Here is a 25868-nt window from a genome sequence, read left to right on the forward strand (position 1 = left end):
TATTATATGTGTATGTATGTAAAAGAATCAATTTCAGACATTAAAGTTAAGTATGTATGAAGAGAACCAATTCCCAAATATAAAAACAACCACTTCCAAATTCTACCAATTCGCCCTCCTCTTCAAGATGTGTCTCCCAACTATATATCTTGCCTTTTTGAGTCTATGCAACACTATATTCCTGGTGATCCAATTCTACATGAACTCTTTATTTTTCCCGAAGAGAAATTGAAGATGCAGAACTACTGTCTGCCACAAAGAAACCACAGAGTAAACTAAAACAACAAAGGGGATTGATTTTTGCTATTCTGAACAAAGGTCTTAACTAGACTTGGGCTAAGAAGAAGATCCTATTTTAAATCACCAATTCACTAAGCAGTCAACATATTCATCAAAATCTATCTATTCGAGTAAGGTTATGCCAAGGCAAACTTTTTCTAATTCATCTTTCATCAAAATCGTACAAAGCAACATCTATTGACAACTGGATCGCAGAAACCTCAAACTATGGTGTGGGCGTGTGGCAATCTTACCTCCAACAGCGGCGCCGACACAAACCACATGATCGACCTCTGCAAAGTAGATGCGGCGGCGGTAGTCGCAGAAGAGCAGGAAGGAAGATACGGCGGGCGGCGGCGGTCACAGAGGGGAGATGCGGCGCAGAGGAGGAGGAGGAAGATTCGGCGGCGGCGGTCGCACAGGAGGAGGGAAGGAATTGAAGATGCAGCGGAGAGGTTGAGAAGGGTAGATGCGGTGCAGAGGAGAAGGAAGAAGGAAGATGCGGCGGCGGCAATGCAAAAGAGGAGGAAGAACGCGGCCGGCGGGCGGCGGGCGCAGAGGAAGAAGGAGCCGGTCGGCGGGCGCAGAGGAAGAAGGAAAAGGTTTCGGTCTTCGGCGGACGGGCGAGCGAGGGATTAGGTTTTTTTTTTCGTCCCTAATCGGCAACGGCAAAAAAAAAAAAAAAACTACTAACCGTATGTGGGCCGGGGGGGGCTGCCCCCCCCCCCCCCCCCCCCCCCGGCCCTCAATACATCCGCCACTGGAGATAATATTTTTCTCTGTCGTAATTAATTGTAATTTTTCAATTTAACTACTCATAGATCAAGAAAACCTTTCAGAATAAAATTTTATGTAACACATGCATACCATATTTGAATATATAAGGGCATCCACAATGCATGGGGATATTTCATCCAAGTATTTGTGGTCCCCACGTCCACATCATCAACCAAATATCTCCTTCCTCAAATATCCCAACTTTCACAATCAAATATCCCACAAACCAAATATTTATGGGTCCCACCTATTCCCATTATCTCACTTTCAAATATCATACTTAAATATCATAACTAAATATTATAAGTCCCTTTATTATTTTATTAATTTATATTTAAATAAACTTATTTATAATTTCTAATTTTTAATTTAATATTAAATAAAATTAATTTAATAATATTATTTTATTTAACTAGAAATAATATAATATAGAATGCATAAAGTTTAAAAGAAATAGTACAACACACAAATACAAATATTTCATAAAATTGAAGTAACTAAATATTTTATAGATGATAAATTAGTTCTTCACTCATCACGGCGACATGTTTCCCAGATATGTTCAACCAAATCATGACGAAGCTGATGATGCACTTGAATATCACATAACTCGAAATTTCTTTGAATGTATGCAGCAAATTCGGTGGTTGAACCCTGATTTGTCGTGATAATATCTTGTTCTTTGCGATCCCAACTCGATATTGCATGACCTTCGTCTTCCACAATCATATTGTGTAAAATAATGCACGTATACATGATTTCTTTGCATTTATCCATGAACCAATGTCGCCCTGGACCTCTATAATTGCCCAATGAGCTTGAAGCACCCCAAATGCCCGCTCAACATCTTTTCTTGCAGCTTCTTGTCTTTCCTTAAATTTCATTCTTTTCAGATCCTGAGGGCAAGAAAAACTCTTGACAAAAGTGGCTCATTCCAGATATATATCATCTGTTAGGTAATATCCTTTTGTATATTGTGTACTGTTCATAATAAAATTAACCTTCAGTACATTTCCTTTCAAGACGTCATGAAAAATAGGCAATTCATTAAGCACATTAATATCATTACAAAACCCAACAACTCCAAAAAAGGCATATCATATCCACAAATCGGCAGATGCGACCGCCTCAAGCACAATTGTTGGGTAACCATTATCATCTCGTGTGTACTGTGCCCTCCATGCAACTGGACAATTTTGCCAGGCCCAATGCATGCAATCAAAACTTCCTAACATCCAGGGAAAACCGTGCCTGCGTTCATGCATTTCAAGTAAACTAGCGATGTTAGTTGTATTGGGTTTTCTTAAATGCTCACCTCTATATATTTGCATCACACATTGACAAAAGTTTGACAAGCATTCGAGAGCAGTTGTTTCACCCATCTGCAGGTACTCGTCCAATTGGTCAGCAGAACCTCCATAACCAATTGACGAATAGCCGCTGTGCATTTTTAAAGCAACGAAGGCCTTTTCTCCTTGTTGTATCTTACCTCCATTTAAAATATCCACTGGGATGATTTTCCAAATCAGTGACTATTCGCAAAAATAACTCTTTTCTCATTCGGAATCATTGTCAGAGCATGCCATCGGTGTACACCAGCTCAGCAGAGAAATAATCACTGACAAGTTGAATGTGTCCACTTACATGTTCTCTGTTAATTGACATTTTTCTTTGCATACTCTCATAATAATTTTACACGAATTCAGCCACTCTAAGTTGATTGTGCACCACCATCATGAATAATGCTTTCTTGAGATCTGATGTTGTATGGCTCGTTGTATCTTCAGGAATGTTTTCCGTTATTTTGGTTAGAATCTTTAGACTTATTAGAACAAATGAAAAGTTTAATGGGAGAAAGAGGAGAATAGATAGTATGTGCACCTGATGATTCTAATGCCCTTGCTTTCTTTGCAACCCGTCACCTTAAAGATTGAGGAGTGTACATTGAACTATCTTTCACCATCTTCCACACAGGTTCATATTAGAAAGTAGATTTAAAAATACTTTTGTATTCTTCATGAGCCCGCACCATCAATTCTTCGTCATTCCATCCGATCGATCGATTATTGTACCATTTATTGTAGATTCTATTATATCTATTCACAATCTTTTTCACCGAAAGCTTAATGTGATTTTGCTTTATCCATAGTTCTCTTTTTAACTTCCTTTTCTGAATTGGTATTGTAGTATGCGACCACCCATTTTCAAAAAGACTCATTCTTCTGGGCATTACCAATTACGGAATCTTTGCTCATGATTGTGTAGGTTACTGCAAGGAACTTATCATCTGCTACTGTCCACATTGTTCGCTTGCTATGATATCCATTCGATTCGTTGCCCATCTCGGTTGCTTGATCGAGAATAATATTGTCAAGCCCTATTTCTGTTGAATATGAAAGAAATTGTGAATAAGAGACTATGAGGTGTTTCTATCCCTTAATCACTATTACTTGCATCAACACTAACCCTTAATTCATTTGATTGAATCCCTAGTGATTGAAGCAGATTAATTCTATAAGATAGAGCTTACATGAAATATTAGCTACTCTGTCAATATTCCACGGGACATGTATAAAACAGAGCTCAATGGTCGCTACTTGAAAAACTTAGATAACTTTGGAAATTATTATAATATGGTGGTGGGTATAGAAAGGTTGAAAATTATGTGGGTATTGTGTGGGAAATGAAAATTGAAATATTGAGTAGATTAGGACGAACTCGAGAATTTTCTCCACTTGAATTTTCGTAGATACTTGGAGAATTCAACAAATCCTTAACATAATAATTGGAATTTTTATCTATCACTCTGTAAATTTTTGGTACGTAGTGGTTTTTTTATGATGAAAGATGGATGAAAATACGATATATATAGGGAAAAAATGAACATTGCCCAACGTTTCAAAAATCGAAGGTTGGTAATGTTCTCAATCAAATAACAAAAAATTAAACCGGTGGATTTAATTAACCGTTGCTTCATTGATTTTTTTAAAATAAATAATCAAAAAGTTACAATAGGTACAAGTGGATCTATAGCTCATAGTTTTTTTATATTGAGAAATGATATGTAGCATGAAAAAATACAACATGAAACCAATATGATACACTCAACTGCATGGTTGTGGGTCCACTGCAGGATGTGGGACCCACTACATTCAGTGTGTCATGTTGATTTCATGCTATATTTTCATGCTGCATATCATTGCTCCTCTCGAAATACCCCCTTTGCGTATGCCCTTAGCAGAAATGTGTTACGGGTTAGGATCCGATTACTTTCCGGGTAATCGGATTTAGATCAGTTCAAAAAATCAACAGCACTTACCGGAAATGGAACGCTCGATCTCCAGCGGCGAAAGGGCTTTGAGCTGTTGCAAGGCAAGGAAAATGGTGGCGGCCTGAGGGAAGAAGGCGGCGATGGGGACATCCATCCGACGCGCTATCGCAGGGGCCCACGGGAGCATGGAGTCGGCGACGAGGACGGCGGGAGGTGGGTCGAGCTCTGCGAGCAGCGCAGCCACTGGGGGACCCATATCGACGAGCACCGCGCGGATGAAGGATCCGAGGTCGGCGCCGCGGGCGCGCTCGGACGGGACGACATTAGGGATGGAGCGAAAGCAGACGGAAGGGGGCAGCGGAGGGGAGGAGGAGGAGAGGAGGGAAAGCCACTCCTGGGTGAGGACGACGGTGGTGCTCAGACTTGTTTATTTAGTATCAGGACTTTGTATGGATTTTTCGCATTTTGATGCATGTGACTGTTGGTTGGTTGGTTGTTTGGTCGGACAGACTTATAGACATGTGTACATGTCTATTGTAGATATTTGTTGGATTCTGATGTGACTGTTGGATGTTATGTGATTGTATATTATGCATGTTATGGATATTTGGTTGTTATGGATTTATGTATGTTATGGATATTTGGATGAAATGAATGGATGTTATTGCTTTATTTGTATTAGATTTGATATGCTTGTTTGTTACAGGTTACATGTATTTATGAATCGATCCGATTGGATTGATATTGTTTGTATATACAGGATAATAACCAAAATGAATATTGCATTGAATTTTTTTTTTTTGCAACGAAATCTGCGACGAATTTAGGATTCGTCGCCAATTGGCGACGAAATTAGCAACGAATATCAGTTCGTCACAAATATATCGTAAGTTTACTATTTATCGTAATTTGCAACGAATTCAAGATTCGTTGCCAAATTCGTTGCCAATTGGCGACGAAATCCAAAATTCGTTGCCAAATGGCAACGAATCAAAGATTCGTCGCCAATTGGCAACGAATCATTGTTCGTCGCCAATTGGCAACAAATCCAAAATTCGTTGCCAATTCGCAACGAATAAAGATTCGTCGCCAATTGGCGACGAAAATGTATTCGTTGCCAATTGGCGACGAAAATGTATTCGTTGCCAATTGGCAACGAATCTAAAATTCGTCGCCAATTGGCGACGAATTTTGGATTCGTTGCCAATTGGCAACGAATACATTTTCGTCGCCAATTGGCGACGAATCTTTATTCGTTGCCAATTGGCGACGAATTTGGCAACGAATTTTTATTTTCGTTGCAAAAAATGGCGACAAATGTGGATTTTTCGTTGCAGATTTTTGGCGACGATTTTGTTGCGACTAATTGTTTTTCGTTGCAAATTTCGTCGCCAAATTTTTTGGGACGAATTTTTTGTTAAAATTCGTTGCAGATTTCGTTGCAGATTAGTTATTTTTTTGTAGTGCAAGATCTTAATTAAATTGTTTTAATATATCCCAAATTAGTGTAATCATATAGGGCCCTGGAAGAATGGAATGAATGTTTTTTAAACAAATAATTTCCAATGACTGTGACAAATTAAATTTTAATTTGTTTATCATATCTCTTGAACATATTATTTAAACCTAATTGCTCAAAACAATACATATCGTAAAAGTAATTCATGTTTATTGGTCATATAAATATATATAGAAAACATACAACCTTAATATATAGAAAATAATACTGACAGGAGTGGAGATATTCAATACTTCAACATGGAGATAATGAAATATCTTGTACTCTTCCGCCGGTCTCGTAACAATGAAGACATGAACCAGGACTGATCATGATCTACTGTAGCAGTACCACAGTCATTTCAGGAACATCGTCCCTCTCTACTGTAGCAGTACCACTGCAATAAATTTCCCATCTTTTGTCATGCTTGGTGTTGACCTCCTTTATTCCTGTAATTAATTACTCTCCATGAGGTTAAAACCAAATCACAACGAGTCTTCGAAGTGCGAACATAGTCAAAAAGTCAAAATTTGCTTTGAGGTTTCAAAATAAAGTCACTAGAAGCTCATGCAACCACACACACATAAAATCACACTGAGCCGTCCAAATCCAAAAGACGGAAGAAAGACAGGACAACCACCGTGGACCACTGGGGGAGCTTCGTGCAAATCCCCAGGCCGATCCTGTGCTTTTGCCCGACGATACAAAGTTTCACGGAAGCAGAAGAGGCTTCGCCGTGAAGCCTCCTGCCAAGGCAACCTCTTTCTGCCCCGCCTGCACCGGTCGAGTCCGCCATGTCCCATCCATGATATATCTTCCATGACTCCATGGCCATCCATCATTTTAGTTTGATGGAATTAATGCATGGTGCTCGCCACATGCCATTTGCTTATTATATCCCCCCAATTGGCGTCGTCCAAAAGCTCCTCACTCCCCTCTTTCCCAAACTCCGAGAAGGAATCGAGAGATAGGCAGACACAGAGGAGACAGAGGGACTGAGAGACATTTTCTCCTCTTCTTCCCCTTTCTTTCTCTCCTAGTATAACTCTGTGATGAAGCATCCCAAGGCCCTCACTGATTCCCCTCAGCGTCAACAGCATCAGCAGCAGCAGCAGCCGCAGCCGCCGCCGCCGCCTAATCTTCAACAATTTGCTCTGAATTCCAAGCCCCTGATCGACTCCTCCGCCAACGCAGTTTCCAACAATAGCAACCACGCCTTCCCCCCTTCCCTCTTCTACGAGCCCATCTCCGTCCTCGACCCCCATCTTACCTCCAGCCCCGCAACCGCACCTACGGCCGCCCCTGCCGCTGCTCCAGGAGACTTGCCCTTCCTTCCCTGGGCCGCTGGCGTCGTCGGTGGCGGCGATTCCCATCATCCGCACCTCCCCTCCGACGACTGGGACACTGCCTCCTGGTTCCTTCCTGAAAAATACGAGCTTTCCCCTTTACCCGATGACACCGGCGCTCACTTCCTCGACTCCCCTTTCGACCTCTCCTTCGATCCCTTCGCCTCTGCTGATCCTGCGACCCCAACGCCCGCCCCAGGCTTCGATCGCTCCCAGTTAGATTCCCTCATCAGCGCCGCCCATTGCCTGGAAACGAACGATTTCGCCACGGCACACGTGATATTGTCGCGGCTCAATCACAATCTGCCCTCCGCAGGCGTCTCCTCACTTCAGAGAGCCGTCTTACTCTTCAAGGAGGCGCTTCTCGCCTTGCTCCGCCCTTCCACTGCTGAACCCCCGCTCTCCGCCGCCGAGCTGGTCCACTATATAGCTGCACACAAGGCCTTCGCCGACCTCTCCCCTGTTTCACACTTCTCCACCTTCACGGCCACGCAGATCCTCATCGAGGCGCTCGACTGCGGCGCCCGCTCCATTCATATCGTCGACTTTGACCTGGGCCTGGGTGGACAATGGTCGTCCTTCGCGCAGGAACTCGCCGCTCGGTGTCGAACCTCTCGTTCCTCCCCGCCGGCTGTTCGCATCACTGCCGTCGTCTCGGAGGAATCCGGCGAGACGACTCTGGCAGCTGATAACCTCCGAGACTTCGCCCGAGGCCTCAACATCAACCTCTCAGTCAGCTTCGTCCGAGTAGGAGGCCTGGGCACGCTTGCCCTCAGCGGCGTTCGCCTAGCCGGAAGCGGGGAGCCAACCGCCGTCGTCCTCACGCCCACTATCTTCCGCCTGCTCGGTTTTGGCACCGGCGCCTCGACTGATTCCTCCGCCTCTCTCCTCCGGTTCGTGCGGCGTATGTCCCCGCGGGTGGTAGTCTTCGTCGACCCGGAGGGATGCCTCGGCACTCTTCCCTCCCCGTCGCTGCGGAGGACGGTGGCGGTCGGGGTGGAGCACTTCGCGGCGGTGCTGGAGTCGGTGGAGGCCGCGGCAGCGGCGACGGGGGCGAGAGAGGAGACGCTGCGGCGGGTGGACCAGGCAGTCATCCGCCCACGCGTGTCGAGCGTGGTGAGCGAGTGGACCTGGCGGCCGGGCCCTTGGCGAGAGGTGTTCGCTGGCGCCGGCTGGACGCCAGTTTCCTTCAGCGAGATCGCTGAGACGCAGGCCGAGTGTCTTGTGCGCCGTGCCCCAGTCGACGGGTACCACGTGGGGAGGAGGGACGAGACCCTCGTGCTGAGCTGGAGGGGGAGGGAGCTCTCCTCCACGTCAGCTTGGAGGTGCTGACATCGGCAGTACTCCTTTTTTTTCCGCTGGCGATGCGCAACTCACCTTGTTTGTCCATAGTATTAATTTGCGTGTGCCCGTATTTTATTTTTAACATCTAACTTGGCTTACAGAAAAAAAAAAGACCGCAGGGAAGGCCAAGTAGGTGTCCTTCTGAACCACCTATGTAACCCAGTTCCTTGTCTCCTTTCATCTCCTTGAAAATGAGAAAAAAAAATTAATAACTAATCTATCATCAGTGTTAAGAGACAGATAAAGCTCACCTACCTCATCGATTTCGATTCTTGTGTTTGGCTTGGACTTTTGGCATGCCGAGACACAACAAAAGAAGTGCACAATAAAAACACTGTGCTACGTAACATCAGTCTCCTACACTTCCATTATAATATCAGCAACCTTTAACGGATAGACTTTGTTGTTGAAAATTTATCATCAAGTGAATGCAGATCACCAAACTTTGGGTGAAGGGAAATGGTAGTTGTAATTGAATAGAAGAGGAGAGAGAACCGCTCGAGTGTTTAAGTGGTAGGTGTATGCCTGTATTCAAGATGAGTCCTGAGTAGAGTTGTCCAAGGATGTTGTATGTGATGATGGAATGAAGGCAGTTGTTGATTCAGTGCTTCCATCAAAATTATCAGAGCTGCCAAAACCCAATCACCAGATCAAGTATGCCCCCACTCGATCCATCATTGTTTGGTCAACACATATGATAAGGACATGACAACTGAAACACTAGGGGGGGGGGGGGGGGGGGGGGGGGAATCATCCAAGTGATGAAGTAAAGAAAATCGACTGCACTGAACATCCATCGACGTAACTATTCGACAAAATTGACTGCACATCACAGCCAAAGATATCTGGAAATTATAACAGATTAGGTTAATTATAGAGACCTGCAAAACTCTTTGGTTGTGTGATTAGAGTGAGATTTTTGTTTTGGTATTGACGCAAACTGAGTACTAAACTGTACTTATCTACTTGTAGCTATTTATGATTTGGCACGCATTCAGATGGTTTTGTCTGGAGCAGCAAACGCACCCGGTGATCGATTAAGTTGTCCCAAAACATTGAATTCGGTGGGTGTAGGTCACCCGAATGCTGCTTTGTCGGTTTACTGTTAATCATGTGATAGTGCTTTGTGTTGTCTTTTAGGGTTTTTTTGGGTCTTCGCTAATCTTAATTTTTTGATTATCTTTTAATTAAGCAACAGTTGGTTATATTGTCATCGTGAGTTGTTTAAAAAAACTCTTAATTTTCTATTTTAAACTCTTGATAATTCTTTCCCAAAAAAATCTTTAATTACCAATTAAGTTTATTAGCACTTTACATTATTTAAATTACTTAAATATTAGTTAAGCAGGCCATGTGTGAAAAAAGACAAAAACTTGAGTTAGATGAATTAAACAATGATGTTATTGAATTGCTCTAAAAGAGATTAATTTTCAGAAATAGTTAAATTATTCTGACTTATAATTTGCAAGTTAATTAAATTAATATGAATTATCCTGAATTATGATTTACAATAATCTTATTGAATTTTGGGCCTGTGGTCTTGCGCAAGCACGAGAGGGTTTTTGACAAGGTGATAAAACCCCGACTGGATTGATGATGCAGAGATGGAAAATTGGTTGGGACGATCGGCCTAGGCCGGTCGGCCTATTTAGAAATTTCTAAATATTTTTGTCCAAACAAAACTTAAACAATCAAGTTTTACTAGATATCAGAACAACACTTAGCTTAGTGATACTTATTCTGTAATTATTAGTTAATGTTCATATATTTAAAGAAAATTAATTTAAAATCTTGTTTAACTATAAGACTATTAAGATGATATCATTAGATATTAAAAGTTTATCAGCATTAAATTGATTTTGAGAGATAGGTACGTGTTAAGAGAATACTTTAATTAATTTTAACAGTCATAAATTACACTGTTTTTTTATAAATATAATTTATTAATGGATTTAATGCTCTGACATGTTTTTTATTAAATTTGTGTACAATCTATTAAATGATTATGATAAAGTTTCTTGATATAAAGATGATCTAAACATATGGATTATTTGAATAAAATTCAATGCAGATGGCATCAAACCATTATAATTATTTAATTAAACTTTAAATGTGATATTTTGAACCATTCTTGGACGTATAATAAAGCAATTCCAGAGACTTCGAAACAAACGTTATCCCATCCCAGGGTCCCGCTTTCCTCTCCTGTTTGGTTTCATCGTCCATCGAAACCCTCTCCCACTCGAAACCCCTGCGCCGATCTGCAGCGCGTCCAATGGCGTTGGACGGCGAGAAGAAGGTAACCCTGTTGAGTTCGGACGGGGAGGAGTTCGAGGTCGATGAGGCGGCGGCGATGCAGTCGCAGTCCATCCGCCACATGATCGAGGACGGCTGCGCCCACACCGACATTCCTCTCCCCAATGTCACCTCTCTGATACTCGCCAAGGTGATTGAGTACTGCAACAAGCGCGTCGACGCTTACGGCAGTTCCAGCCAGGATGGCGCCCCCGGGGGAGTGGAGGACGAAGGGTTCAAGGCCTGGGAAGCGGAGTTCGTGAAGGTCGACCAGGCTACTCTCTTCGATCTCATCCTGGTTCGTTTCTCTCCCTTCTCATTGAAAGGGATTGGTAATTCCCATTGGATATTCTTTTATTCCTCTTCATGTTGGATAAATTTCGGTTTCTTTCTCTGCATGAACTAGTTATTGTTGAAAAAAAAAATCCTGAATCTCTACCGAAATGTTGTTGAGTTCTTATAGATTGGGCAGCAGAACTCGGCAGTGTGGTTGCACACAAGTCGGGGCAGCACGCCTGGGCATTCCCACTCCGCTTTGGCCCCATACCCCCTACAATTCTATTACAAGGTTTTCAATCTAAATATTGGTGTCCGATGAATTTTTCACCTCGTTTTTATGCCATTGCCGCCACAGCCTTTTAGGACATGTACATCGATTGTAGAAGATCAAGGGGATTTTTCTTGTATTTCTCAATTTTTTTTTTGAGAAGTTTAGCAAAGGTGACACCTTTGTTATACTTGGTGTTGAGACTTGAGAGGCTTATCTAGGTATCTCTATTGTTATCATAGAAATTTTGTTTCTCTATGTAGATGTAAGCATAAATCGAAAGGTGTGTATTTGAGTAAGTTATTTTCGATTGCACATAAGGTATTTGGTGTATTGAGATTCTCATCTTATACAAAGATTTTGTTAAGTGGTTTTACAATGAGATAAATTTTGCATCCTTAGTGCATCAAATGTTACTCTATGTTGGGGTTTTTTAAGGTGATAAATTAGAGAACCTATCTCAGTGTACTTGGCAGTTTCTCAATAATGCCAATACCAACAGTTGGATCCTAGAACCGGATAGTAACTATAATGTTAACACAGGAGTCACGTAGTTTTTCTAAGCAAAATACATACTTCATAAAACATCAAAGTTTTCTGTATTTGAAAGTTTGATAGGAGGTCTAATTTCTTATTATGGTGATCGAAGAGGTTTAATTTGTTGATATAATAGAGTTTGTGGGGTTATTTTACTTAGCAAAGAGACAAGCCATGAAATAAAAGCAAGGAAGATTGAATGATGAAGGCAATAGGTAGCATTAGAACATCTCTTGCCAATAATGCCGGAATAATGCCTAGCAAGGGTGTCTAATTTCTTATTATGGTGATTGAAGAGTTTAAATTTGTTGACATAGTAGAGTTTGTGGGGTTATTTTACTTAGAAAAGAGACAAGCCATGAAAAAAAAAGCGAGGACGATTGAAAGATGGAAGCAATAGGTAGGATTAGAATGTCTCTTGTCAACAATTTCAATATAGTGCCTAAAGTGGTTATAACATACTGCATCATATAGAGGTTGGAGTATTTTCGGTAACAAAAATCATCTCATTTGGATGGCTTATAGGTTTTCTTTAGTGCTTTGTGGTTGAGTTAATTTGAAAGAAGATATCAGATGATACGAACTTCTATTACTTGTGAGCACTGAGCAAGGTTTTTTTCTTCTTCTTCAAATGTCTCTATATTTTGCTTAGATGGAGACTGGAAGAGTTTGGAAGGTGGAGGATCTTTGAGTTCAAAGAACTATATGTGATGTTTTTTTTATTCGCCTCATCAATGTTGAGATGGGAATCTAGGGAGGATGAAAACCTTGACTGCGTGAACACCTAATAGAGCTATGCTTAGACGTGATTGTGGATGTAGGATCGGGTCAAGTCACATTATATCACTCTTGTGTTCCTTTGTTGTGTTGTTTGTGCCCATTTTATTGGGTTGAAGGAGGAAGGAGGTTGTATTTAATTGCAAGCAAGATTTCAATATATTGTTTCTAACAGGGGAAATTTGTTATGGGTGTGGGTGATGTGTAATTGATGTACCAGTGTCAATAAATGCATGATAGTTTCAGATGATACATTAGAGCATCATCTTATTGAGAGTAATTTTATGGTGGTTTCTTGGTAGTGTTGTTGTCTTCAATCACCATTTGCATGACAAGATTACTAGATTAGAATTATGAATTAGTTGTGCAGGATGATTGCAGCAAAACTAACTTGCAATAAGGGTGGTTTCTTGGTAGTGTCGTCGTCATCGCCATTTGCACGGGTTGGATTACTAGATTAGAATTTTGAATTAGTTGTTCAGGATCATTGCAGCAAAACTAACAAGCAATAAGGGAGATTAGGGCAATATTAGGGGTTCATTAGTAGTGTACTATAATGTGAGAGAATGGAAGATGCAAAATATTATTCCAATTTTCCAAATAATCCATGCAACACTTGTTTTTTGTTTTACAATATTCCTATATATAATGTTGTTTGGTGTTGAATTGACGTCAAATTTGTTGCTTATTTTAGAAAATTCATAAGTTTCATCTTGAATTTCCAGCGAATTCACTTGATAGAGAAGTGTTTTTAGTGGGGTAGAATGAAGCAAATTCAAATTAGGAATTTCAGATTAGAAAGTCTCAAACTTTATGGGTTTTAAAATAAGTGGAATTTTATTTTAATTAGTCGTCTTAAATTGGGATCTTGTTAATTCACTGCTAAGTTTGAATAAGTTACTTTAGTATCAGTTAGCTATCATTAAGTCGAAGGAAAATTGTTCATGGTTGAGGCCTTTAAAAGAGATCCTATTCCCTCTTGATCTTGTTTTGCTTTTTGTTCATCTCGGTGCAACACCAGGGAGTCAGCCAATTTTCTGAATGATCCTTGCATCCTACTTTTGTGATCAATGGCAACTATTCATTATGGATGATCATCCCACCTAGATTAATAACTTGGTTATTTGAAGATGAATACTGAAGTTGTGTTTGAATTGGACTATTTGAAAATATATGTTTTACCTAGGCATCTAGTTGATTGTCAGGGACTGTAGTTATTTGAATAATCTCGGGATTATATGATTGTCTAGAGAGGCATCAACTGTGTCAAACCAAAGTCTATTGGTTTTTGTTTGTGTTTTTCTGTTCTCTCTCTCACCTCAGTCTCATTTTATCTCTATACCCACCCAGACCTTCTCTTCCTTTTTTTTCCGTTGGATTTTCTTACGACTTGTTATGCTTTGTGCCGCCTGGCCACTCGTGGAATCCGTTATCTTGTATCCATTGGGAGGCTGACATGAATTTCTGTTTGATGTGGATTCCATCCTTCTCTGATTATTCCTTTTTGTGATTTCAGGCAGCAAACTACCTGGACATCAAACCGTTGCTAGATCTGACTTGCCAAACTGTTGCCAATATGATCAAGGGCAAAACTCCAGAAGAAATTCGCAGGACTTTCAATATAAAGAATGACTTTACACCTGAAGAAGAAGAAGATATCCGCAGAGAGAACCAGTGGGCCTTTGAGTGATGGAAAGACCACTAAAAATTCTGAGTTTGATTTGATGTTTGCGCTTGAGAAACAAGTTCTTATGGCTGGACAGTAGTTAGTAATTTGTGACCTTCCCGTTTGTGGTTGGAGATGAATATGTGAAATTATTAGGCAATGCTTTTCTCGGAAAGCTTGAGGATGAAAGAAAAATATAGAAATCTAGGACATTTTCCTCCATTTCGGTATTCTTAAGCATCAACGAATTGCTGTAGTTAACCACTAGTTTCTTGTTCTTTGTTTCCTCGTGCTTCTTCTTGACTATGTTGCAACTTGCATTCGTAAAGAATCGATACGTATGAGAGCCATTCTCATGGTTTTCCATGTTAGGGGAACAGTGGCATGCAATCTTCCAAACTGGTTTCTTCCTCTTATCCAAGTCGCACAAACAAATAAATTTATCTTGGGATATAATTTTACTTGTTGCAGGTTGAAAGATACAAATTAGCTAGCTGTATAGTAAAATCAACATGAGGGGCGCATAGATCTTTAAGTTTAACCTCCGTCCAAATGACAGTGATTTGTATTTCTCGAAGGAGCTGGCAGATAAGCTCAAAGTCAAGAATTTGATGTTTCCTTTTCATTTATTTTTTTTCTTTGGTATTTCTTTAACATATTTTCTTTTTGAAAAAACAAAAAGAGAAGTCATTGGATATGTATAATAATCAAAAAACAATTTTAAAAGATCAAATAAGAAGCCATTTTTCTTTGATTGTGCCGGTGCTTCGCTTGAAACCACAACTTGGAAGAAAGAAACAAAGAAAACCATGTGCCGTGGATTTTGATGTCGCGAGAGTGGTCGGTGCTCCACCAGCCAAGCACCTTTCTGATGTCAGCATCAATCTTTTTCCACCAAAATGAAATCTTTTTTTTTCTCTTCTAATTAAACAAAGTAAAGAACTACAAATAAATATTAAATATAAATCCAGATAGTTCATAAAACAATAACAAATTGGGATTTAATGTTTCTGTTTTGTGGAAACAAATTAACTAGCTTGTGATTAAGCCAAGGCAAGTGGGATTATTTACAAATAATTGAAAACATAAAATATTGGCCAATATTTATTTGTCACAAGTAGTTATAATAAAGGGCAATAATTTTAAAGGATGTCCTATATATTTTTTATCGGAATAATCAAAGTGATATATATTTTTTATTTTTAATTAAAAGGACATCTCACTCCATCAATAATCCATATAAATGCTAAGTATATTGTTCAGTATTAAATTTTTCTATCATGGGTATTAAATACTGAATCAATTATCATCAATTATAAGAACAAGACAAGTCCGTATTATAACAATTATAAAACTCATCATATTACAATACATACATTTAATTATTTAAAAATATTCAACCCCTAAATCCTAAACTCTAAATCCTAAATCTTTATTTATCTAACATCATATAGTAGTAACTATGAACATTTAATTGCTACAACTAAGACTTATTCATTTAACATGCATTCACATTATAACAACTATGAAACTGTAATTGTTACAATTTAACTTGCTCTATTCAATGACATTGACTTTATAATAGTTATAAATCATAGCTATTATAACTCAAATTTATTATGTTCAATAATATTTAAATTATAATCGTTATAAAATTAAATCATAATTGTTACAAATATTATAGTAATTAATTTCATAATTATTATAATATAGATTTATTATATTCAACATAATTGATTGATGAGTAGTAGGAGAAAATAATAATGAACGATAATAGTTATGTTATATAATATATAGGGATGGTTAGTGAGATAGGGTATCTCTTGATTAGAAATCAAAATGAAACGCCTTTGTCCAATAATAAACGCACCACACGCAATAATATTAAAGCTGAAGTGGGTTTCAGTCGCTTTCCGCGGGGCCCGCGGGAACAACCCGAAGAACGCAGACAACCGTCCGATGGCGGCATCGCCTGCCATCGTACGGACCACATCCAAAGGTCGGCTGCCGCCCCCGCACTCACACGTTATCATGATCTATGCGTTTTGTCTCCGGATTCCAAGTAGACGCGATCCCGTCGTCACCTAAACGAACAAGATATCGTATATGGTGAGAGCGTCGATCCTCCTCCTGCTTCTCTTGTATAAATGAAGCAGCCATGGAACATGCCGATGATCGTATGTAAATAGTTTGGTTTTCATTTAACCTGTACGTAGGTATTGGATTTGTTTATTGAAATGGAGAACATTATGGTAGATCAAACCCGAAGAAGAGTTGTTGATTCTTCGGGAGGAGGAGGGTTTGCGATGAGGTCCAGACACATGTCTCTCAACTCATCATCCTTGAATCAACTCCTTCCTAATCACCAATATTTTGGACCTATATTATCGCATTATAATTTGCAGCAGCAGCAGCAGCAGCCGATGGGTTATTGGGCCTCTCTTCCTCCTGCTTCTCTCCAGTTTCAGCCCCCTCTTCTTCCTCTTCCAACCAAGGCAACGAGATCGACGGAGAAGCAAGCGAAGCCCGTGAATCAGAGAAAGGGAAGCAGCAGCTCTCAGTGCGGGAGTGAGGCAAAAGATCAGGCGCGGGTTGAAAGGAAAGAGGTGCACGAAGCTGCAGAGCGTTTAACGGAGGAGGAGGAGTGTATTTACTCGCTGTCGCCGCCGCCCAGCAACCTTCCGATGCCCAGTTTTGTTCTGACCAGGCAGAAAAATAAAGGAGTTGCCGTGGAAGCCGCTGCTGGTGATGCATGATATGAATATTGCAAATTAATAATGGTTGTTTTCTTTGTTTGTTTATTTATTATTATAATTATAATTATTTTTTTTGATAGAAGATGGTAACTCTCATCCTAGACGTCTCTCTACGGCCCATCCTATTCCTCTACTGCCCGTCCTAAGACATGGGGAAGGAAGATAAATCACAGTACTATCGAACGATCTTCTAGATGGGAGAAACTTATTTCCTAAGGAAATAAATTTCAGAAAATTCGAACCGTACTCTTTTATGATAATTCTGGAGACCGCTCAAATAGAGAAATAAGTTGATGTGTAAATGGAGATGTTTTTTTTTAATTGGCTTTGCATGCCCTAATTAATTTGTTCAAGGGGAGAAGTGCAGATGAGCAATACAAGAAAGAAAGGGGTAGGAGTTTTGGGATATATCCCTTTCTTTTATATAATTTTTACATATTCGAGTGAATTGTGTGTCATGGTGGATCATGATGCTAATGCCCACATGTATCCTTTTAAATTTTTTAAATAAAGTTTTGAAATGAGTCATCTGCTGTGTCAATCTTGATTGGATAATTTACCAAAGATTACAGATCGGCCAATTTGTAAGATTTGAAATGGGAAAGAAGTGGTACATCCATTTCAGTCCACTCTGCATTTTAGCCTTCAAGCAAAACTCGATACAACAGTAGGAAAACCTGTGGACAAAAACAGGAGGGAACTGAATTGAACAATTTGGCATTATGCAAAGCTGGCTGACAAATTCAAAAGATGTGCTCAAAATAAAAAAAGTTTCGTTGAGGCCCTGGAGAAGCCAAATTTAAATGTTTAATTTAACTATGAATCTATCATAATAATTGGCTGCAGGCATGAGAAAAAGTTGACTTCTATATGGATCTAGCTAAAACAAAAGAATATGATTTCTACAAGGCACTCTATCCACGAACTAGTCCCTTAAACTTCTCCAGCATAATCATTCAGTTGAGAGTAAAACAGTCTCCAGTTTTCTACACTACATTCGGCTTACTAAATTGCCTTCCTCACCTAGAAAAGATCTGAAAACACAGTTTAATTAGGTTCTTTGATTTTGCTACAAATGCATGCCAACAATAAAAATATCTCCACCATGTTCAAGCAGATTTTTTGTGTGGAGCTAAGCTAAGGAACAAACCCTAATTAAAGAAACAAGAAAAAGACAATAAACGTAGGCAACAACTACTGAATTGAAGTCAAAAATAAATAAAATATGCAAACATCAAGAATACCTTGATTTGCTCTTGAAGGAACTCTTTGATTTTCTCTGCACTGAAACATTCTTATTTTTGTTAGTGATGTGCGCTTGCTTTTTGTCACTCAATCATTTTGGAATAGCTCAAGCATTTCTTCCTTCCTCAAACTGTTCTTTTGAGCAAGTTGGTTGTTCTTTGCAGGATTGTAACTTAATTCTTCCCAGCATTTTGCATCTTCTTCATGGCCTTCATTGATTTTGCCCACCGATAGGTAACATCAGTAAGCAACTGACTGTAATATCTATGGAAAATATATATCTAAAAATAGTGGTGTAGTTGTAATATTTTAAAACTATTGGAAATTTTTGCAAAAGGACTGTGCCTTCTCTTCCTCCCTGTTTTTAAACCTCTCCCACCCTAACCCTAAATCTCCTTCAATCCCACCTTTTCGCTCCTCACGTCGCCGCTTCCATCGTCGTCTTCATTGCGGCTGCCATTGCTCCTCCGTTGCTGCTCGTCACGTTGCCACTGTCGTCTCTCTTAATTGCCGATGCAGCATTGCTGCTGTTGTCGTCGCTGTCTTCACCATTGCCACCTCCCCACATTATGATTTCCATTGTTGTCGTCATCGCATTGCTGTTGTCACCGTCGCGCCATTGATGCTACACAGTAGTGCATGCGCATAGACCCTTCGATTTAGGTGGTTTTTTTGTTTGTCTCTCTAGAATTACCTTATGCATGATTTCTGCAAACTACAAAAGAAAAAAAAATATTGATCTATGATGGTTCGATGAAGAAAGATGAAGTAAATTAAAATTCATATCCTATCTGCTTATCTTATTGTTGGATTATTTCTATAAATTAATTTAGTGTATGATGATAGAAAATTAATAATAATTTTCAAATTAGGTATTTTATTAAAGGAACATTATGGATAAATTCTTTACGGTCTACATCATATCTCGTTAGATGGAAAAAAGACTAATTATTAATTACATACTCTTATTTATCTCCATTGTTGCATAAAGATGATAACACTCATCTCAAGCACCTTTACACCCAAGATCTTATTAAAAGGAGTTAAATCAGAATACCGAACGATTTCCTAAATAGAAGAAACTAATTTCCCAAGATCATCTCTTGTTTACCTCTATTGCTTAATCATCCTTTATGTGCATGACTGTTCACCCTCTGTTTCGATTCAAAATTCACAGAAGTAGAGTGCACAGGTTAGTTTACATTTGGGATGAGAATTTTGAATTAAAAAATTATAATGGGAGAAACAAGCTGCTTTCGTCAAGCAATTTTAAAATTGCCTCGCATGGGCCAAATACATTTTTTCCTTTGAAAATATTATCAGAAATTATATAAAATATTTGAGATGGAAATAAGTTTTTTTTTTTTAAATCTTGACTATATAGATATTCCTAATTTATGGATCTAATTTACTAACAATGTGATCCACAATGTCTAAAGTGCATTTGGAAGAACAACGATAACAATAAATTTAAAGAAAGAAAGGTTTAGCAATTTTTTTTTTCTTTTAGAAAAACAAATGATTCAAATTTGGGATAAATCAAATAATCCATGATAACTTGAAGCAAGGGTAAAATTATTGTGATTGCTAATGACGTTCTAAGACATCGAAACATAGGCGCCAATTTGAATAACCAAAAATTCAGACAAACAATAGAAAAGTCAAAGCTTTCTATATAATTTAATTAACCCCAAAACATCCAATCGTCACCATTGGTCATTTGTAGAGCATTGGGAACACACAGTAACTCAACTATAAGGTTAAAACATCATCTCCCATTAAATTAGCTTAATGAGATCCATATAAACTCGTGATTCACATAACTTACATGGCATTTCTTACAAATGGAATAGTACGAATTTCCAACTGATATAAGCATTCATTTGGCAAAGCTCCTTGCAGTACAGTTATAGTTTCAAGCCTAGCCAGTAGCGACGAATAATTCATAATGAAGACCTGTCGTTGTGCATCAGAAACAAGAGTAGAGATCAAAATCCATGATGCTAAAATACTGATTAAATTCTGACAGAACCACTCAAAGACAAACCATAATAAGAGGTTTCAACAGGAATTTATATCTATAGAAAATTTTCTAACAGGAATACTGATATATCAGCAACGTCTAATTGAGTTTATTATTATTATTATTCAGTAAAATTTGGTCTTCGTTATATGGTAGACGTGAGATTGTTCTCTGTTAGGACTATATGAATTCAAACGTTGTACATTATCAAAAAAACCTCCGAATCGAACACTTATCACTAAACCAAGTAGCAGTTGGTTTCCTAAATGAAGATAATCGACATAAAAAATTAACCATTAAATAACTAGGTCCTGATAGACCAAGGTCAGCATTCGCGTGATATGCAAATCTAAGAACAGAGATACAAAGGCCTTACCACCAGTCTGCTAGCTTCCATGACAAGCCACCCACGTTCAATTGCAGACGGTCTTTAGTCTCTTTGCGGCTTGCATGAACCCAGCAATTACTTGCACTTCATCCAATTGCTTCAGGACAAATCATGAGCAATTGGGGTTCCAGTAATAGGGTTAAGTTCTTTTGGTCAAGCGCAAATAATGCATTTACTTGGACAAAGAAATTAAAATGAAAGGCTACCTGCGAAACAAAATGCCTTTGAACAACTTCAATCAACTGCTCTTTGGAGGGATTGGGATTATCATCCATCTGTTTCATCCAATAAAGTGAATCCACACTCAAGAAAATGATGTTAGACAAAACAGGCAACTAATTTTCCAGTTGAGAAGAGTACAACTTACTAGGTTAAAGTATCGATAATATCTCTGCAGTGCTGTTGTTTCTAACTTGCTCAGGTCAACCTTCTACACAAACAAATATTGAGCTTTTGTCATCAGAATCAGAAAGAACGAAAATTATTTTCTACATAAGAAATGAACAACTAATGAAAAGCAAGATGGAGGGACCTAACAGTCACTTTAATATTCAACTTATTTGGCATTAATCACAAGAACAAAGCGATAGACTACGTTCTACAAGACCAGCTGAAATGATGAATGATGCTATGTATAAATCATACTGTGCTAATCGTGGATGAGGAAACAGATCCCTTGGACTGGGAATCAGAAGAGTGAGATCTGCTCCAGGATTTATCAGAAGATCCTTTATGGTGCCTGCTCCTTGAGCTTTGAGTTTTTTGTAATTGTATAGAGCCAGAAGCTGACAAAAAAAAACTAGTTACCATAATATCAAGAGCAAATGATGAAACATGCAAAAAGAGAATATTAAATAAAAATGACAATTTGTTTGATACTAATAAACTCCATCCAGCCCATTATGGTGTTGTGTGTGTAAGGAAATTCTATTGTTTTCACTGAGAAAGAAAGAACAGAAAAGAGAGAAGAACAGAGAATGCTAAATAATAATAAGCTACTTAAAGACTCAAACAGCTCGATGATATGTAGAACAAACAGTTTTTCACGGGCTAGTAATATACTAAGAAAGAGAACGCAAGAAAAGGGAGAAAACTAAAAGAAATCTAGAATAACTTGAGCAAGTACTTTTACTGGATCAAATTGATGCCCATCCATACCTGATCCATGACAGTGTGTATTGTTACATTCAACTTCATTGTCTTCCTCATTGCCTGTAGGGGCTTCAATCACACTAAGTGCATTACGTTGCAACTTCACTTCAATCCCATTTGTCAAAACCTGGATTTTCAAGATACTAAATTCATATGGACTACATGAATATAGAAGTTTTTTTTTTTAAAAAAAAAGTTATTGGAGTGAAGCATAGTTAACCAGAGTAGAAGTGTAAACGAGCAGTAAAAGTACATGAAAGTAGGAACCAGTTACAGAAAATTCCTCCCAACAGCAGAAGCCTGGATCCTACTACAGAGTCTAGGAAATATATCCCTAAAAAAATACATCCCTAAAAAAAACAACTAGCTACAGGCAAAAACAACAAAGATAGCAAAAGCAACAAACTAGCTCTAGTCAAGAATATCAAGAGTTACAGAGTGCCTTTCTGTTTGCATGGTCCTGTCAAAAAGACCAGTAAGCTGGTTCCAGAGAATGTTAAAAGTGCCATTGTCAAAGAGATGATGTTGTTAAAAATTTTCATAGAACTAAATCAGCAGAAACAAAGAAATTAAGATATTAACTCTGAGGTTTTCAGTGACAGAAAAATTACTGTATAGTAGAATTGAAGTAAACTTGATGAAACAATCATAATGCTTGTCTGGCTCACATTCTTGCAGTAATTATCATCATCATTGTATTTTTCAGAGGCAATTGAAACATTTATACTTGTAAGCTTCAATTGATTTGGAATCTCACTCTCCTTTTGATGCATGTTGCATGCAATTTTCAATTTGTTTACGACAAGGAGCATATCAGATCTTCATGTTCAGATATCATGTCACCATCAGCTTAAGCATTGTATTATGTCCATCAAGAACAAGGATATCAAAGGAATGATCATTTTCTGTACCTCTAAACATAAGTCATCCACATTTAACATTAGTGCTAGGCAACTAATCAAATTCTAGCAAGTACACTGACAATGTTAGTTGGACAAACCAAACAAAAAATGAATAATGTGAGGCAACAGAAATTTTTTGATTCTGATGTTTTGGTGTAAATCATACTAGATAAGTCAAATTTTGTGCATCCATTATCCCTAGGTTCATGATGCAGCAGAAGAGAATCTGACATACAAAAAACCAACTAATCCTTGCAATTTTTTGAAAAGGCATAAGGCATAACATAAGATTCAAGTCATGCAGAACAATTGCCACTTGTGATTTGATTAATTGAAGGTGAAACATAGAAGAATAAAATGCATGGAGAAAGATGACAAATTTTATGCCCTGAAAATAAATTTATAACACATAAAGTTTTAGATCTTCAAACGGATCACTAATCTAAGCCCAAACAGACAAACACAAAGGCAAAACAATTCAGATATTTTACCCTTGCATAGTAGGGATGGTAAAATGTTTTAGATTTTGTTCTTCCTCCATAAATTCAACTCAAATGGCACTTGCAACGTTACTTCAAGAAGAACAAATTTACCACACATGACAAATCTATAGCAGTAGAACTGTATAAATGCAAGGCACCCAGATATAAACCAATGCCTTTCCAATTAAATCCCAAGGGTTGTCCGGATTGCTCTTTCAAATCAGTATTAGGAAAACACATGCTTAGGAACATACAAAGAGTTCACGAATCTGGCTTCTCACAAGGATGAAATATGGAAAATTTTCACCAAGAGCAATACCACAAAAAACCTTCATGTTTCCTGAATCAAAAGTAACAATGGAACTATCCTTCCACATTAAAGCTAAAATCGGATATCGTGACCACATTCTCTACTTAAAATTTTCCACTCAACTGAAAAACAAAATCCTGACATCATTGTGAAAACTAAATCAAAATCTAACATAAATTCTCCTACTAAAAGAATTCAAAACCCAACACCACATGGTAACTCACAAAAAATATCACTTTTCCATCAAGAATTCAGATAAATGAAGCCAATTACCAGCCAATGCCAACCTCCAAGGCCCACAGCCTTCTTGACGACCCCCTGGAGGCCGACGAGAACCGATTTGGTCCGGTTGTTGCCGGTGACGATGACCTTGGTGTGCCGGGGGAGCACAGCCAGCTCCTCCTCACTGATCTCCCCGAAATTATGCTGGCATCCACCACTCATCCTGCCCTCCATGGTCGCCAGCATTGCTTCACTGCCCCAACAGCTCCACTGAACGAGATTTACCACCAAAAAAAATTTGGCGGAATCAGGGGATCAAACAATTTCACACAAGATTATGCATTGTCGGAGGCGGATCGATCGAAAAATAATGGAAATTTGGGGGAATCGTCGGACGGGAGGAGATCAGAGTACTCTGTTTTCCTTTTCCCCTACGCCGGGTTTGTTCGCTGCTCTGTTCTTCCCTAATCGTAATCCTTTAGCTGCTCTGAATCCCGGCGTCCAGGACATCACCAACCGGACTGTGGCACGTGTCCACTAGAGGAGTCAAGTCACGAGCGCGATGTGCAGCGTACGGCGACGACTCTTGACAGTAACCGAAGCGCGCCACAAAGCGTCAGCGTAAAAGACTAACCTACCCTTGTTAAGACCAGCACGATCGCAGGACCTTATTCATTTAACGAGGGCAATAATGGAAGATAGCAGAAAAGATCGTAACGGTAACGGCAGATCAAAAGCGTCCGTTAACAGAGGAGGGCCCGCGACGCATGCAACGCTGTTAACTTCCCCTTTCGCCACAATTTAAGGCTTTTTACTACGCACCGCGCGGCCACGAACAGGGAATGTGGGGGCGGGACAATTCATTGCCACCGCCGTTTTCCCGCCAAAGTAAAAGAATCTTCACCGTCCATCTGTGGGATCGAAGGGTCCTGATCCCCCATACTAGGATTCGAGGATTTCCAGCACCAACCAAATTCCGTTTAGTCTTTTTCAATTAAAGACGATATTAATAGCAGAATGTTGTCATAAACTGAGATTACAGTAATAAAGCAAAGAATAAATCCGGTTTAACTGCCTGAATTATCTCCCGCAGTACATCGGTTTGGGCTTCTGGAATGTTCCTAATTCCCTTCGTCAGAAACCTTACGGCTTCCTCGTCTCCGAGCGCGATGTCGGCGTTCTCCAACATGGATCTGATCTGCATCTTCAATCTCTCCACCGGCGGCGGAATACGACACCAGTGCACAGTAAAGGAACCATAGACTTTCGAATCCAATCCGCTTGCCCATCGGGTTCGGCATGGCGGCATCGTTACCTGCTGCCGATGAAGTGTTCGGAACAATATCTGGAAGAATTAACTCTTCGGTGAAGGGGTTGCCGGCCGCCTTAAATCGACGCAATTCGTCCGGAGTCCTCGCGTATTCCTGCTTGCAAGCTTGATTTGCTTCCTGTGCATCATCCGCCGTGAAACGCTGGAGGGCGATGTGGGCGATCGACTGGCTGTCGCTAGCTTTCTTGAGGCAGCTCTCGAGGATGGCGCAGAAGTCGAGGGCCCGCAGGCTGTAGTCGAGCTAGTCCTGGACGTTCTTTTGGTATTTCAGGATGAACTGGTTTACCTCCTGGTTCATCTCCAGTTGGTTGGCGGCGGCGGCCCGCAAGATGTCGAGTGACAGGAAGCGGACCTCGTGCGCTGCTGCAGCGCGGCGTCGAAGATCCGGAGCTCCGGGTCGATGAGGCACGCCGTCTCGTAGGAGTTCAGCTCGGCCGCGATGTCGACGTCACCGACGGAGGAACTGCTAGCCGCAGCATTGCCTGCGAGGACAGGTGACACGGTAGGCCTCCTAATGCTGGGCCCATCTTGAGATGAGGTCTGAGTTGAAACAGAGGCAGAGCCGAAGAGTAAGGAGAGACTCTGGTGAAGCACAAGAAGTTGTCTGAACTGAACTTTGAAATTTTGGTTGCCCTAACGGAGGAAAAGTTTGGAAAATCAGTGTGTAGGACTGATTCGAGCAGTTGTTGAAAATCATTGTTTTGTAGAAGCATTACCTAGG

The 25868-nt window shown here is 39.7% G+C and overlaps 6 protein-coding genes across 8 annotated transcripts in view; 4 read left to right on the forward strand and 2 right to left on the reverse strand.

Moving 5' to 3' along the window:
* Positions 1 to 719, forward strand: part of LOC141827123 (uncharacterized) — a 3357-nt gene extending 2638 nt beyond the window's left edge. Inside the window, exon 5 of the mRNA XM_074714385.1 lies at positions 469 to 719. Within this exon, the coding sequence (XP_074570486.1) occupies positions 469 to 719 (251 nt within the window). The remainder of the gene's footprint in view (positions 1 to 468) is intronic.
* A 6038-nt stretch (positions 720 to 6757) lies between these two features.
* Positions 6758 to 8752, forward strand: LOC141826666 (scarecrow-like protein 15). The gene has a single exon (XM_074713937.1). The coding sequence runs from the start codon at positions 6878 to 6880 to the stop codon at positions 8501 to 8503; it is 1626 nt and encodes a 541-aa protein (XP_074570038.1). The 5' UTR covers positions 6758 to 6877; the 3' UTR covers positions 8504 to 8752.
* Positions 8753 to 10698: 1946 nt separating this feature from the next.
* Positions 10699 to 14621, forward strand: LOC141826667 (SKP1-like protein 1A). Of its 2 annotated transcripts, XM_074713938.1 has the most exons (3): positions 10699 to 11108; positions 11274 to 11378; positions 14188 to 14621. In XM_074713938.1, the coding sequence occupies exons 1-3, from the start codon at positions 10791 to 10793 to the stop codon at positions 14359 to 14361; spliced, it is 597 nt and encodes a 198-aa protein (XP_074570039.1). In that variant the 5' UTR covers positions 10699 to 10790; the 3' UTR covers positions 14362 to 14621. The 2 variants fall into 2 exon arrangements, with proteins under 2 accessions (XP_074570039.1, XP_074570040.1); XM_074713939.1 differs by lacking the exon at positions 11274 to 11378.
* Positions 14622 to 16434: 1813 nt separating this feature from the next.
* On the forward strand, positions 16435 to 17163 carry LOC141827585 (uncharacterized). Its single transcript, XM_074714875.1, has one exon. It carries the CDS (start codon positions 16575 to 16577, stop codon positions 17091 to 17093), a length of 519 nt encoding a protein of 172 aa, XP_074570976.1. The 5' UTR covers positions 16435 to 16574; the 3' UTR covers positions 17094 to 17163.
* Positions 17164 to 19978: 2815 nt separating this feature from the next.
* Positions 19979 to 24262, reverse strand: LOC141827584 (uncharacterized). 2 transcript variants are annotated; one of them, XM_074714874.1, is made up of 7 exons: positions 23869 to 24262; positions 21908 to 22028; positions 21395 to 21534; positions 21117 to 21176; positions 20956 to 21024; positions 20738 to 20846; positions 19979 to 20294 (listed from the first exon to the last, which is right to left on the reverse strand). In XM_074714874.1, exons 1-6 carry the CDS (start codon positions 24061 to 24063, stop codon positions 20775 to 20777), a joined length of 657 nt encoding a protein of 218 aa, XP_074570975.1. In that variant the 5' UTR covers positions 24064 to 24262; the 3' UTR covers positions 19979 to 20294; positions 20738 to 20774. The 2 variants fall into 2 exon arrangements, with proteins under 2 accessions (XP_074570975.1, XP_074570974.1); XM_074714873.1 differs by having other exon boundaries at positions 21117 to 21179.
* A 586-nt stretch (positions 24263 to 24848) lies between these two features.
* On the reverse strand, positions 24849 to 25860 carry LOC141827124 (putative UPF0496 protein 5). Its single transcript, XM_074714386.1, has 3 exons — positions 25819 to 25860; positions 25470 to 25729; positions 24849 to 25377 (listed from the first exon to the last, which is right to left on the reverse strand). The coding sequence occupies exons 1-3, from the start codon at positions 25858 to 25860 to the stop codon at positions 24939 to 24941; spliced, it is 741 nt and encodes a 246-aa protein (XP_074570487.1). The 3' UTR covers positions 24849 to 24938.
* Between the last annotated feature and the right edge of the window lie 8 nt (positions 25861 to 25868).

This window comes from Curcuma longa, chromosome 4 (genome assembly GCF_044706935.1).
Source record: "Curcuma longa cultivar G26 ecotype Majalengka, Jawa Barat chromosome 4, ITB_CL_G26_1.1, whole genome shotgun sequence".
In the NCBI taxonomy this organism is placed as follows: Eukaryota; Viridiplantae; Streptophyta; class Magnoliopsida; order Zingiberales; family Zingiberaceae; genus Curcuma; species Curcuma longa.

Bases quoted from the DNA above. Each gene is read 5' to 3' on its own strand.
- LOC141826666 (XM_074713937.1), top strand. From the start codon at position 6,878: ATGAAGCATCCCAAGGCCCTCACTGATTCCCCTCAGCGTCAACAGCAT.
- LOC141827584 (XM_074714873.1), bottom strand. From the start codon at position 24,063: ATGCTGGCGACCATGGAGGGCAGGATGAGTGGTGGATGCCAGCATAAT. The intron at 22,029-23,868 runs GTAATTGGCTTC...TTGAAAATCCAG, and splicing joins TTGGAGGTTGGCATTGGCTG to GTTTTGACAAATGGGATTGA. The intron at 21,535-21,907 runs GTATGGATGGGC...TTTTTTTGTCAG, and splicing joins TACACACTGTCATGGATCAG to CTTCTGGCTCTATACAATTA.
- LOC141827585 (XM_074714875.1), top strand. From the start codon at position 16,575: ATGGAGAACATTATGGTAGATCAAACCCGAAGAAGAGTTGTTGATTCT.
- LOC141827124 (XM_074714386.1), bottom strand. From the start codon at position 25,860: ATGCTTCTACAAAACAATGATTTTCAACAACTGCTCGAATCA. The intron at 25,730-25,818 runs GTCCTACACACT...GTGCTTCACCAG, and splicing joins TTCAACAACTGCTCGAATCA to AGTCTCTCCTTACTCTTCGG. The intron at 25,378-25,469 runs GCCGCCGCCGCC...GCTCGACTACAG, and splicing joins TGTCACTCGACATCTTGCGG to CCTGCGGGCCCTCGACTTCT.
- LOC141826667 (XM_074713938.1), top strand. From the start codon at position 10,791: ATGGCGTTGGACGGCGAGAAGAAGGTAACCCTGTTGAGTTCGGACGGG. The intron at 11,109-11,273 runs GTTCGTTTCTCT...GAGTTCTTATAG, and splicing joins CTCTCTTCGATCTCATCCTG to ATTGGGCAGCAGAACTCGGC. The intron at 11,379-14,187 runs GTTTTCAATCTA...TTGTGATTTCAG, and splicing joins CCCTACAATTCTATTACAAG to GCAGCAAACTACCTGGACAT.